This window comes from Ceratotherium simum, chromosome 15, assembly GCF_057802395.1.
Source record: "Ceratotherium simum simum isolate JZ-2026a chromosome 15, ASM5780239v1, whole genome shotgun sequence".
NCBI lineage: Eukaryota > Metazoa > Chordata > Mammalia > Perissodactyla > Rhinocerotidae > Ceratotherium > Ceratotherium simum.
The window spans coordinates 223,362-238,397 of record NC_141914.1 but is presented as its reverse complement, the minus strand read 5'-3'; the positions used below and the strand labels follow the sequence as shown (position 1 = coordinate 238,397).

Here is a 15,036-nt window from a genome sequence, read left to right as displayed (position 1 = left end):
TTGGGCGGAGAAGCGGAAGGTCAGAAGGTCCTGCCTCTGCCTGCTGTTTTTCAAATTCCTTCAGCTTCAAATACTCAATACTGCAAGGTGCCATATTTTGGGGTGTCATGTTCTGAACTCCAACACTATGAATTTGGATCAAGTGGTTCTCACTTAATCAGCTCTGCTGACAAGCAGAATAAAACTGATCAACTAATCCTTAATACCCCATTGGAAAATTTCATATGTGATCATACTCATGATTATTACTTAGTAAAGATCAACTAGGTGATCTATAATTCTTGTTTTTGATACACAAATAGGTTAACTGCTAAAATAGCAAGCCATAGTGGGGAAAGAGAAAGGGAGAACCTGAATACATATTTCCAGAGAGTTTCTAACGGCTAGTGGTCCTTACATCAATTTTTCCACTTGCCAGAGGTAAAAACCCCTCTTCGAAGCATTGAGAGACAAGAGGAGAAACAGAGATGACAGCTAAAGGAATCATGCTCCTAGGAACAAAACGAATGGCCTGGAATACCCATCCCAACACAGAGAGACAGCTCTCATCTCACGGAACTCTTTGGAGACTTCGGGAAGTGGTCCAGTGGATGAGCATCTGCCGTGGTTTTTCTTGTTTGTTTTTTTGGTGAGGAAGATCAGCCCTGAGCTAACCTCCACTGCCAATCCTCCTCTTTTTCCTGAGGAAGACTGGCCCTGGGCTAACATCCATGCCCATCTTCCTCCATTTTATATGTGGGATGCCACCACAGCATGGCTTTGATAAGCAGTGCATAGGTCCATGCCCGGGATCCGAACCTGTGAACCCCGGGCCGCCAAAGCAGAGCTCGTGAACTTAACCACTACACCACCGGGCCGGCCCCTCATCTGCCCTGGTTTTGAACATGAACGCTCATGGCTTTGCTGCATGGTATTAAATAAGGGTGCTATGACATGCAAAATGATTGCCAATGGCTTAAAAGTAAAAGAAGCCAACTTTAGCTTGCCAAATAAATACAATTTCAACCTCATCTTGCTCTTTGTCAAAAAATTATGTATGCCTAGACATAAATCATAAGCACTAAGCACACCCTCATAATTTGACACCAAGCTTTTCTCTTAGGAGTCATTACTCAGGTTCTAATCTTTGAAAGAGAATGATGATGTGTTTGCTTAAAAAAGAACTTATTTTAATTTCTACCCATCGAGCATTTTAAATCAGGCAACGTGGGCTGTGGAATGGTTGCCTCTGCCTGTCAGGCCCAGGGAAGACAGTCAGGGGAGAAGGGAGACACCTGTGCAGCCCACGGGAGCCCGAGGGTGCACAGGGCAGGCCGAGGGGCCTCACTGATCAACACAAGTGTTTGACAAATGTCCCATCGTTGCCGTCAGCTCCCCTTTGCCAATTTTTAGCTCTTATCCTATTCAAAAATTAAAGTCTCAACTTTGAGAGGAAAAAAGAACAGAGACAATGTTTATTCCTCATACTCTCAGCTCTGATTTGCCAAGCTGATTTCTGAATATGTAGATACTTGGCACATGGAGATGCAAAAGCCTGTCTTCTTGGTCTTGTTAAAGATAGGAATTGAGCCAGAATGTTCTCAGGAGGTTGGCAGAGAAGCCAGGAAGGTATATTTCCACTAATGTAGCTGTTTAAGCTAATTTATCTCGAAATTCTGACAAAATAACTAAGTACTTTGGGATTGCTGCTTTAGAAATACAGGTTTACCAGGGCCGGCCCCCATGGCGCAGTAGTTAAGTGCGTGTGCTCCGCTGCTGGCAGTCTGGGTTCGGATCCCGGGCGCACACCGATGCACCGCTTGTCAGGCCATGCTGTGGTGGCGTCCCACATAAAGTAGAGGAAGACGGGCACAGATGTTAGCCCAGGGCCAGTCTTCCTCAGCAAAAAGAGGAGGATTGGCATAGATGTTAGCTCAGGGATGACCTTCCTCACAAAAAAAAAAAAAGAAATACAGGCTTATCTAGTTTGGGAAGAGGGGTGGGGAGCGAATACAGGGCTTTCAGGAGAAAGAGTGGGTTCCACTGTCGACGAGGCTCTGCTCCACGGGACCTCACAGAGAGGCAGCTGCCAGCAGAATGCTCTGGCACGGCACCTGGAGCCAAGGTGCGTCAGGCTTTCAGGAGACACCTGGGAGGCATGAGTCCTCTGAGGTAGTTTAGTCTGGCAGCACTAGAAATCTGTGCCATTAGATGCTGAGTTGAGAGCACATCACCCTCAGGAAAGAAAAAAATATATTCTTACCGTACAGGGTGAAAATATATGATGAGCACTTTGCACATTTCTGGAAATAAGGCATATTTGTGCACTCAATTTGGAAAAGTGGTGAGTACTGGTAAGCCATTTTCAACAGAGACCTTCCAAATAAGGCCAGACTTTCTAGGACATCCTTCTGCCCTCCAGCATTCCATTCAGAAGAAACAAAAAGCCCAAAAGGAGACTGAGTAGCAAACAAAGATATCACCAGAATGTGGCAGGGCCGGGACCGACACATCCCCACCACCACCCCATGACCTCTTTCCCAAGTCCCACATCTCCATTCAGGGTCACTGGCCCAGAGAAGTGACATCTGTTCGTGATCATTCTGAGGGGGATTCTGAGGTGCTCCTCCGAGGGCGAGTGTTGGATCCACAGACACGCTGGGGGGCTCCTGTGGAGCCCGGTCGGAAACAGGCACGCATAGCTCTTCCGAACAAGATTCAGTGGATTGCTGTTGCCTATTGAAATAGGTCCAGACTCTTTGGGCTCATATTTGAGGTTCTAAACAACATCCACATTTTCAACTTTATCCCTCCCTGCTCACTTAGTTGAGCTCTGGACTCTGGCCAGACTGCCCCTCCAGGACTGCGTGTCGTCGTGGGTGCGTCCACATTTCTGTTCATGCCCCTCGCCCCTCCCGTAATGTCCACTTCCAGTCTCTCCATCTGGTGACACCGTGCCCATCTCTGCAGGCTCATCTGTGGTCCCCTGGTCCCCTTAGATGTCATCCTGACATCTCCAGCTTATAATCATGCTTCTTTCATTTAACTGTCTATTTGGCTCATAATTATATGCTGCCTGCTACTGTGACTTAACTCTTCATATTTATATTTGTGTCTTAACTTTACGACTAGATTGAAAATGTACTGATAAAGTTAATTTTACATTTCTTTGTACTCCCTACAATGTTGAATATAACTCATACAACTGAAAGCTATTTTTAAATTTTCTGCTTAAACCACTAGGACGAGAAAGAGAACCAATATCTTCCTAACTTTATACCCTTTCAATCATTCTTCTCTCATCGGTTATCTCAAGGTGCCCTAGACGATAACATCAATAAGAACAATACAGTAGAGTTGTTTCTTTACTGAGTTTAGGTTCTAGAAACAGAGTATTAAGCGCAAATAGCACATGATCAAAATTACCTTTGAAAATCTGTTAGGAAAGTGCTATATTGGAGAACTAACAGTTGTCAATAAACCTAATACAGCCAGTTTTTCCTCCAATCTTAAAAAAAAGTGCTGTTTCTTCAATTGAGCACCTGGTTAAATAGTTAAGGGCCACCCTGTATAATTAACATATATATCCAAGTAGTAGAGTCACCCTCGGAGTGTATGCAGGGAGGGAACACCAGCCACACATCTCTCATCCGACACGCACCGCAGTCACACCCTCCCTGAATGTGGAATGAAATGTGATTCTCTCTCTCTTTAGTCACTTGTTTCCCAAAACTTAAATGCTAGTTCACGGGGGATCTGAAATTTCTTCTTGTGTTAGACACAATCCTAAGACAGCCCCTGAGATGTCCACCAGCTCTGACCCACACCCCTGAATACTCCCCTCCTCCTGAGAGTGAACCAGCCTGTGAAAATGACAGAATATCATTCCCAAGATTGGGTTACTGACCAGCTGACTCTGAGTTCTTCAAAAGGGCGATTACTCTAGGTGGGCCTGATCTAATCCAGTGAGCACTAAGGAGCCTGGGAGCCTTTCCTAAGGGAAGAGATGAAGAGATCCAGAGAGGGAGCAAGCCTGTGGAGAGGCCCATGTGACAACCACCGGCCGGGGCCTTCTAGTTGCTGAGAGTGGCTCCAGCCAACAGCTGGTGTGGAAACTGGACCAACAACCTGAGGGAGCTCGGAAACAGACGAGGGCGTACCTGGTTCACACCCTGATTTCAGCCTTTTGAAACCAGAAGCAGAGGGCCCAATTAAAATGTTCTAGACTTTTGACCCAAGAAAACTGTGTGATAATAAATCTGTGTTCTTTTAAACTAATAAATTTGTGTTAATTTGTGATACAGCAGAAAACTGAATACATCTGCTTTCTATATATCAGACACTGTGCTGAGCACTTTAAATGCATGATCTTTTAATGATCCTTACTGTAGAGCCGAGGGATCTAAAGTTCAAAGAGGGCACGTAATTTGCCCAAGTTTGCATAACTAGGAAGGGACGGAGGCAGGATTTTATATCCAGATTTACTAACAAACGTTCTCAGCCGCCACCACTGGCAAAGCTGGGCATTCTACTGTGGCCTCAGCTCACGACCTGAATGTGCTGTCATCCAACGTGGACCTTTACTCCTTTCTACTGAGAACTTGCCTACGTTACTGACATTGAAGAGAACCTGCCAAACTAACTTTTCATTAAACATTAATGAAACACCTGGTGTAGGGAAGCACTGAATGCAGTGCTTGGGGAACTCAAAGGTTAATTAGACAGTCCAGACCCTAGTACGGATGGGAAAAGGGCTCATCCACACACATCACAGAGGAGCAGGTGAAGAGGCAGGGGACCCACCAAGCCCCAGATACCAAGGGAAGCACTCGTCTGTTAATTCACCTGACACAGGGACGCTCACAGAAGATGCAGAAACACGTTTCCATGCTCACTTCAGAGGAGACTGTGTTTATGGGAGCCTCCTGGTCCCTAAGATTGGGAAATGAAGGAATCCTTAACGAATTGCACATTTACTTCTAAAACGTTAGCTGATACTAGTAAGAGCTTCATTCATTGTCCTCTTTCTACAGCTATGTTTTTAGCTAAAGTTTATGTATTTAGGTGTTTTTAGCACCCAAGGTAAAATGGGAAATGACTTACATAGTCTTCCTAATCTGAAAACATTCTCTGAAATCTAAGAGAAATTCATAATGAGGGTCCTTACAGGGGGAGCACTTGGGATGACATAACACACAATATCTTACACAGGATTTTTTCAAATGTTCTGAAATTGACTCTTACTTAAACCAATAACAAAACAGCAAACTGAAGTTCTGTGAAGGCATGTAGAAATGAATGAACATGCAGTTATGCACCCTTTTACTTACCTGGACACGGAAAGGAATGGCCGGTTAGCAGTGTTTTCAAATTGCAGGTCACAAACTATTTGTGGGTCATGAAGTCAACTGAGTGAATCAAAGCAGTTTTTAAAAAATTACACAGACGTGTGTGCACGTGTGTGCGATACACCTCAAGTTTAAGGATAAATACTATGCAATAAAACTTTTTTATGTCCACGGGTTTATACATGTTTGTCATCTTAGGAATGTGATTCACATTTTGTTGCAGAAGTAGGACAGCACTGCCTTAGCTTAGACTAGTCATCTCGACTATCAGTTATCTCAGCTGGGATCTTGTCAAAGCTCCACAAAAACACCATCAGGCTGAAGTCTTCAGGGAGTGTTTGGAGTACAGCATTTGAGTTGTTGATTAAAGAGAGACCCTCATGCTTTAGATTCCAGGTAGAGAAGTGGAAAGGAAGTCATTCTGTAATTAAAGAGGTTTTTACTTTTGCTGGGGTGGAGGGGCATCTCATTTCTGAGGAAAGTGCGCGGGAAGGACCACAGCGTTTCTCATCAAGAGATCCATCTGATCCACTCAAACGCATGAATGTCCACCTCACCTGCGCCCTGCACATCTGGGGTGACCACATGATAGTCCTGGTCACGTCGGTTGTCCTGGTGTAATTACTAACAGCTTGCCCTTCCACTCTCAAAAATGTCCTGGTTGGATGATAAATTACATGACCGCCCTTTCCATAAGCAAGGAAAAAATGTTCCTGGCTTGGAAGGAAATATTTGTAGGGAAAGGTTGTATACCAAAGATGTTCTATTCTCTTATTCAGATTATGATTTCCCCCATGCTTCTTTCTCCTGAAACCCCGAGGCATACCTGTCAGAGGAAACTCCACGTTTTCCTATTTGAGAGTGCCAATAAGGACCAGAGAAGTGTTTATCTGACCGAAGCTCATGGACTTGGGGTTCTCAGGTCACTGAGCACGCTATGAGAATTTGGGTAATTCTATATTTCATTTGAAGCTATTGTAAATTTCAAAAAAAAAAATATATATATATATATATATATATAATATAGGGGCCGGCCCTGTGGCATAGCAGTTAAGTGCGCATGCTCCGCTGCTGGCGGCCGGGTTCAGATCCCGAGTGCGCACTGATGTACCCCTTGTCAGGCGGTGCTGTGGCAGCATCTCATATAAAGTAGAGGAAGATGGGCACAGATGTTAGCCCAGGGCCAGTCTTTCTCAGCAAAGAGAGGAGGACTGGCATGGATGTTAGCTCAGGGCCCATCTCCCTCACACACAAAACATAATAATATAGTCATACTGTGCTCCATCTGAAGGGCCACAATAAAATTCCAGTGCTTAAGGTGTTTCTGTTATCATCAAGTTAAAACTAAGCAATATTATTTTAATATTTGTGAAATAATAACTCAAAAACCCCAAAGTTGTTCTTAATATATAAATTCTGTATCCATGGAAAGGTAGAGATAAAATGGCATCACAGGACACCACAAAAATAAAGGTTTTTCTCTAGTCCAAGTAGAGAAAATTGGTGGAAGAACCGAGAAATCCTATGTCGCACGAATGCCGAGACTCTCTAACTCCCAGAGCCCCACGCCTTAGTCGTGAGACCACGTTCAGGCTTCAGGTGGGAACACAGTTGCAACAAGACAGCATCATCTGAGATGCTAAATTAATGCTATTTATTTTAAATTTTAAAATTTTTTATAGAATGTTGTGGATTTTAGAGTTGTATAAAACTATGTATACAGAATTTTATATACAGTTCTCCTTGTTTATTTTTAAATAAATATTTAATAGAACACTGGGGCCCCAGAGAATGTTTTTGCTCTCTAAAAGGGGTACTTACATTATCAAACTTTGAGATATACAACTGTGAGAAACAGCATGCTTGGAAACAAAGACTGGTTTTCTGCAAAAAAGAAACAGGAACCACCAGGCTTTCTGGCATGTTGGTTTAACAGAAATGCCAGTTTAGCAAAATGAATGTAATTTCATTCACATTGCCAAGAATGCGAAGTAACAGGGGCACTTCCACCTGGTCTGCCTCGTCAGTCTCCCGCCTGCTCAGACCCGACTCCTGTGTACCAGGTCCTCTCAGACCCATCCTGGTTCCCCCCTCCTGACCTTCTATGTTGTACACAGTACAGCCCTTTACCACAACCTCAGTTACAGGTCAGATAACCATCAGAGAGAGAGGAGACTGGACTGAAGGAAACAACAAGTATGTAAATACTTAGAACAATGCCTGCAATATAGTAACGGCTCAAAACATGTCCGCTTCCCTCAGAGATAACCTATTTCACTTTAAAAATTAGGCAACCAAGGTTTAGAAAGTTTGAGACCCATTTAATGTCACAGATCAAGTGAAAGGCAGAAGTTCCAAATCACATTGATTTTCACATTTCAGAAAAAAGAAAAACTCGAGTAACTGATAAGTTTCCAGAGAATTAGACTTTTCTATAGTTTCCGCAGGTGCTATTTTTATAATCTATTTTGTGACTGTCTGTGATGTGCTGAAGCACAATTTCTTTTTCTATTTTAAGACATTCTCATCTTTCGTTCTGCCCTTGGATATTCCTTGTAGGTCTGAAGTATCCCCTAGAAGACAATTATGGATTTATCCATTGGCGATCCAACCTTATTATCGAGCCTATTTCATTTTGAAATTTTCCCACACTGTATGCATGCCTAAGCATGCCCATAATATAGTGGATTCTCCGTTTAATTTACATCTCAGTCCAGCACACAAGCTTTCGAAAATGATTTGACTATTTTTTCAATTTACTATGGAAAAACTAAGTATTGCAGCCCAAAATATACCTATATTGTTTTCAGATATGAGTGTAAGAACAAAGACTGTACTTTTAAATATTTAGATCATTTTGAAAAAAAGTAACATCAGGTCCTCTAGAGATCTAGCTAATTATAGATTGGAAAATGTGGCAAGTTACTTAAAGGGTATCCTAAGCAATAAGCTGGGACAATTTATACATTGTGTGATATTAGGTTTCCTCAGTAGGATTATTTAAATTTTGATGAAGTTAAAGAGGATGTAATTGTGTGTGTTTATCTGTGTGTGTGAAAAAGAGAGTGAGTGAAACAGAGAGATACACATCTCAAAGCAAGAGGACCTGGTATGAAATGCTAAGGGCTCGGATTTCATCCTGCAGGCAACCAGGAGCCACTGAAGAATTTTAAGCAGGGTAACAACATGATGGAAGTCTGTTGTGGAAGAGCACTTCAGCAGCAATAGACTGCGGATGGTGAGGTGGGAGGCAGCAGTAGGAAGGTGAACTAGAAGAAAATTCAACAGCCCGGGTGATCTTAACTACGGTAATGCCAATGGTACCAAGTAAGAGAGAACAACTGAAAGAGGTAAGGCTTGGTTATTATCCAGAGGTGAGAGTGAGGAGGAGGAAAGAGAAAAGTGGAACATGACTCCCAGGTTTCTAACTTGTGAGGCCAGATGGATGGTGGTGCTTCTAACAAAATGAGGACTATGCATCAGGAAAGATTAAGGACATTCACTTTGATGGCCACAATTTTCTCAAGGAACTAGGAGGCAAGGGCATCGTCTGAGAGAAGAGAGAAAGTGTTTATATAGGAGAATCGTACAGAATGGTGGAAGTTTGGAAAAGTCACTAATGGGAGTGGAGAAGGAAGCTGGCGAACAACAGCCCACGTCACTGAGCAAACTAAAGTCCTGGGGAGGCATGCGGGCCTGAATTTGTGGTGCCCTCAGTCGGCATGCTACACGATTTTCTGTGTTCCAAGCAATGCTCAGCCATCTGGGTGCATCGGTAGACGCATGGACTACGGACTGATCTCGAGTTGCAAGTCTAAACTTCAAGCGCAGCGGAATGCAGGAGCACGAGGGGATGGAAGCTCCGTGAGGACAGTTTTACGGCATCAACCACAGGGTCCAGGACAGATAAGGAAAGGCGACCAGGAGGGGAAGGACAGTCTTAAGGGGACGAAGGAAAATTGGACTGTAGTTTTACTGAGAATGAGAAAGGAAGAAAGCTGGAACAGGAGGTACTGAGATTAAATTTTCCTAAGTGGAGAAATTCCAGATCTGTGCTGTCCAATACGGTAGCTACTAGCCACATGTGGCTATTTACATTTAAATTAATTAAAATTAAAAATTATGTTCCTCAGTCAAACGAGCCACATTTCAAGTGCTCAAGAGCCATGCCATAGCTACCATATTGTCCAGACTAGATGGGGCAGATAAAACATTTCCATGGACCACGTAGGAAGGTCCATTGGAGAATGCAGCTAATGCCAAGTTCTAGGGAATGCCCAGAAGTATGAGTTGCTGAAATCAATAGAGACAAAAGCCATTGAGGGAGACACAGTCGAGGAAGCAGGAAGGTGGGGTGTTGGATGGGTTTTCCACAGATGTTAAATTCAGCCTGTGGCAGGAGTTCCCATGGAGAAGATATGAGCTAGACGCTCAAGTCAGTCCTCAGCAGGTGATGACCAGACAGACAAACACCTAGCCTTCGTTGGGAGTTGTAATGCGCTTCCTGGCGGTCCATCCTAAACCCTTCAGTCCCACTGTAGCCCCTTGCCTCTGAAACATGCTTGACTGATTCAATCTAGGCCCTACCCCAGAGTAATGTTCCAGGTCCCACTAAAATTTCTCCTGAACCGTTCCCCTGGTTCAACTATATCAGGTTGCTTTGGCCGACTCAACACTGGGTGGAAAGGGAACCTGCTGAGTTAACTCTCTGCGGTCAGGTTAACTAGGTAGTGGAAAACAATGCATCTGTGGGCATGGCCACAGCTTCACACGGAAGACTTAACAGAGACTATCTGTACCAGGATACACAACAAAAGCAATCTTCATTCACTGAAGAACAGCAGTAGTTCGTGTATGTCTTCTGGGTTTATTAAACACATCTGTCATAATCTAGGGCTTACACTGAAGCTTTTTCAGGGTCAAGTCAAGAGGGATGTCTCTCAACGTGGTAGGTGATATGCCTAGTCATGTTGGCTATTCATAGCCAACCACATCACAGAGAACAACTTCCAGGGCATCAGAGCTGGCTGCCACACCGTGTCCCCCTTCCCTTTTCTTAAGAGCTACCAGCCATGAGCCACAAGCCCACAGTAACTTCCCCACTGCCATCAACTCATGAGGCAGCATGAGTCCTCCCAGCCTCTCATTGCTCGGTCCCTGGACCCAGTGATTACTGTAACACCAGAAGACGGAGGCGGCTACCACACTGGAAAAGTGGTTAATGCTTCATTTGGATGAGTAAACGAAATCTCTCTCTCTATAACTTAATAATTATAAGGGAAATGAGCCCAGTCTCTTTTCTCCTGTCACTAATGCTAATCCCTCTTAACCGTGTCCATTCTTGTTAATATGTGCAATTTTACTCCTACTTGTTTTTAAGAATTAAGAAGCTGGACACACAGTCCTTTTTCTTATTTTTCCATAAGTTACGTTTTAGTCTCTCGATTCTCTGGGCTGTATAGTTATTTGCATGTAATAGGCTCTTCCACAGAAACACACAGCAGCAAATTCCTCTTGACAAGCCACAGGAAGCTCACTGAGTCATGACACATGCCACCAAACAGCCTCCCAAGAGGCAAACGGTCCTTTTCCTCAGGTGGCGTATGCTTCCACCCAGTTTCAGCAAGACTACATGGTCTCACGTGACTAAGGAAATCACTTTCTTGATTTGTGAAGTTACAGAAAGATGTGGAGTTAATATCCGATTGAGCTAATTAAATTTTAAGAGATGTACGCTCTACCAGGCTTTCTTCCTCCTCGGATTTAGTGAAACATTTTTTTAAAATCTTAGATTGAATTACAGGTCAATCTTTTAAATTTGTTTTTTCACTCTACTGTTTAATCATTCCCTATGAGAATCCCAAATCAATTTTTTAAATTTTCATTTTATTTTAAATGTTACACAATAAGTAACATTAACAGAAACTAATCTGCCAAGTGAGTATTTCTGGTTCTCTCCCACTGACTTGGCAGCCTGAAGCCATTCCATATCGACATTACTTTCAATGTTTTCAGGAGGGAAGCTGTTAGGGCTTTCAGCACACATAACAGATTATCAGCAGACGTTAGTTAACTCATGAACCTGCATCTGAATATCCATCAGATACCCATGGGATCTGGGATAGTATGGCTCCAGCGTCAGCCTGAAGAGTAACCTCAGAGATGGACATCATCCTTACCTCCCTCCCCAGGGCAGCAATAAGACAAAGAAAGGGAGACTGTAAACCATTGATTTGAACCATATAAATGGGTTGAAAATAAATTATGCTGTTATATTTGTCCCCAAAACCAAATTTACCTAACACATAATACAAGTAGTCCCATTCAGCCGCATGAAAGGACTTCTTGGCATCTAATGAAATGTTGCTATTGGTTCCAGTTTTCCTTTTGTATTCCAGGGAGCTGCACCAGCCCACGGAGACCACCCCACACTTATCTCCCAGGCAGAAAGCCTTCCCGGTCAAGGGTCAATTCGACTTGTGATTACTTTATTTAGTCATGTAGCAAGTGTTCTGGTATCTATTATTTTGTGTCCACTCATATTGTATAAAAGGATATTTTTCACAGTACTGCTAAGGGGGGGTAACACGCAATCTTGAGTATAAGGGTATACGGATACATGACAGGATGAAGGAATACAGGCCTGGATTCCAAACCACAGATAACATCCGATGCTTTAAAAATTCAGTACAAACCATTTAAATTTACTCACAGTCTATTTCTGCAACTAGTGGCTGTTCAGTGTGCTGACAACAGAGAGAAGTTAATGTGTTGGTAAGAAACCTAAATTGTTATAAAGCGATTTTGAAAGTAACTCAATGCCCCAGAAAGTAATATCAATTGCTCCTTGCTTTTCTTTTCTTTTTTTTTTTTGTGAGGAAGATCAGCCCTGAGCTAACATCCATGCTAATCCTTCTCTTTTTGTTGAGGAAGACTGGCTCTGCGCTAACATCTATTGCCAATCCTCCTCCTTTTTTCCCCCCAAAGCCGCAGTAGATAGTTGTATGTCATAGTTGCACGTCCTTCTAGTTGCTGTATGTGGGATGCAGCCTCAGCATGGCTGGAGAAGCTATGTGTCGGTGCACGCCCGGGATCCGAACCCGGGCCGCCAGTAGCGGAGCGCGCGCACTTAACCGCTAAGCCAGGGGGCTGGCCCACTCCTTGCTTTTCAATTGCCATTGCAAGCCTGCTCCAAACTTCTGTTCTTCAGTTCAGCATCTGCAAAGAAAAGGCAGGTACAGAATACCTCCATAGGAGAGTCCTGAGTATTGCGATCACAAGAAGTTCTTCTTTAGAACATGCTCTGATATATTTCCAAGGTTTTTTCCTCCCAAGTCTTGATCAACCCTTTGATGCCCTGAGAACAGTGATTTGCATACAAGTGGAAAACTGAACAAGGGAGAATAAGGGTAAAACCAGGGGATAATTTGAGGGTTCCTATAACCTACACCCTGTGAGACAGCACACTGTAGGGAGAAGGGCCTAGCCTGAGGAGCTAGTTTAATCTCAGCTCCACCCTAACCCACCAGTATAGCTTTGGCAAAGCTGCCAACAGCAGTAAGCTTGGGTTTTCTCACTCACAAAAGGTGGTTACACTCACTCCTGGAGTTGTTTTAAAGATCAAAAAAGATACATATGTATAAAGAACTTAATAAAATATTTAATGCTTAATAAATGTCAGCTATTTCATTCTAATTACTGTTAATAATAAACTGAGCTCTCTGTGTAGCTATATTTGCATTGTTCAGCAATCACAGAAGGGTCATTTCCAGGGGCACCGAGGATTCAGGTCAGGCTTCGTGGCACTATGCTGGGAAAAGAACAACATTCACAAAGTGCACTGTGAAAATCTACTTTGTGACTAACCCACACAGACTAAACACACTTTTTAAACCTACAGCATCTGAAGACAGGATTTCAAATTGAAATTACAAAATAATAAGCACAAACTAAAAAATAATTTAAAAAAATCTTTTCCCTTATCGTCAATCTTCTGTATTAACCCAGTACACGTCATTGAGTCCGAGAGATCCAGGTTTTCTTGACACTTATTGGTTAGATATAAAGGAAAAAAAAAATAGTTAATAGAATGAAGGTACAGAAAAAACATTCTTCCTAGGACTTCCGAGTTATCGGAACCCAGTCATACATGCTTGCAAAACAAAAAACAGTTCATAAGCAAATAGTCTCGAGTTTAAATGCATAGAATGTAATAATTCAAAAGGATTCAGCTTCAGCAGAATTCTGTATTTCTATAGTCAGAGTTAATTGTTGCTATAAAAGCTAATTTCCAATAACATAATCTTTTCAAGTATGCTGCAGAATTTTTCTTAATAGTTGGAAAAATATGTTTGGACTCCAAGTGAAGCAATTTCTAGAGAAAACACATGATCCAAACCTGAAGCTAAAACTGTTACGTACACACGCAGAAATGTACACAATGCTCCCAGGATATATGCAAACAGGGAGCCACTCAGTAAACGTATTGACCTCTGGTAACAGCATAATCCAGTCTCATCAGGCATCTCCCTCTCGTGCACTAATATGTGACATCCAACATGCACATCATCTCACGATGGAGTGAAATAGAAGCCCTCTAGATTGCAACCCTAGGATAATCAGAGTCTGCAGTGCTCATTATGACTGCAATTATGTAACAAAACTCTCCAAATACAGCTCAGTTACTGCAGTTATTAATCATTCTAGTTTTGTTTCAAGTGCTTGCTTTATAGCCTGCTGGATGGACTCCATTCTGCTACAAGCTGAATGTCAAAGTCAGACACGTGCAGGGGAATCTGCTGTTCTAACGGCCTCAACATAACGTACCCTTTCAATCTGTATCTGTGAATACAAGAAAAGTGGAGAAACAAAGCTGTGTCAACAGAGTCACCGACCTTTGCAGTAAACAGAAGACAGTCCCTAACAGAAAACAACTTGGCAAATAAACACTTATTTTGGCAGAACTAGAAATAGTGCTACTTAAGAAGTTAGTTTCAGAATACCAATCAGTTCTTACAGAAAAGGGGGAAAAACTCTGAAAGAATCTGTATATTTGACAAGAAGAGGCCTGCAATGTGCATTTTTAAAGGTTCAAACATCATGGATAGAAGGTATTTCTAAATATTTTACACATAAAACTATGTATTCTGATTAATTTAACTACAAAATGCCAAGTAAAAGACAGCAGATTTATTATACAGAACAAGCACCATCTGTACCACCTTAAATCATTGCTAGAGATATATTTGCAGGAAAAAAAATACACCTGGAAAATTCCCAAGCCTAGATTCTAAGATGCTAAGGTGTCAACTAAACAGGATTCCAAACAGACCCAGGGACAGTGACTCCATAAATACTTAAATGTTAACATGCAGAGAGCTCAGAAAAATAAATATAATACTACATTGACATGGTTCACAAAATGCATGCCACTGTTTCACGTAGTACACAATTTTTTCAACTTGGCTACATACATTGGGCCCCAGGCTTTGCCCTTATCTGGAATCACCAAGAGCCCACATTCCTGGCCAGTGGGAGCAAATGTGAAGTCTTGGGAGCAAGTCCTTGCCATGTCCTCAATGTCCACAGGCACGACGTTACTGTGAGTGTTTAAAACTTCACTGATCACATCTTGATTTTCTGCCTTGGAAAGTGTGCATGTAGAATACACAAGGAAGCCTCCGGGACGTAAGGCTTTAATTGCAGACCT

At 42.6% G+C, this 15,036-nt stretch overlaps 1 protein-coding gene across 8 annotated transcripts in view; it reads right to left on the bottom strand.

The window, feature by feature from the left end:
• Nucleotides 1-15,036, bottom strand: part of NSUN3 (NOP2/Sun RNA methyltransferase 3) — a 187,543-nt gene that overhangs the window by 124,251 nt on the left and 48,256 nt on the right. For 3 of the 8 annotated variants that reach the window (XM_087439458.1, XM_087439461.1, XM_087439460.1), the window contains exon 6: nt 14,502-15,034. The exons of 1 other annotated variant lie outside the window; for it this stretch is intronic. In XM_087439458.1, coding sequence (XP_087295584.1) covers nt 14,764-15,034 — 271 coding nt within the window. In that variant the 3' untranslated portion in view covers nt 14,502-14,763. Of the gene's footprint in view, nt 1-7,627; nt 12,546-12,965; nt 15,035-15,036 lie in introns of those variants that run through there. 4 more of the 8 variants (XM_087439463.1, XM_087439459.1, XM_087439469.1 and 1 more) reach the window with 4 other exon arrangements.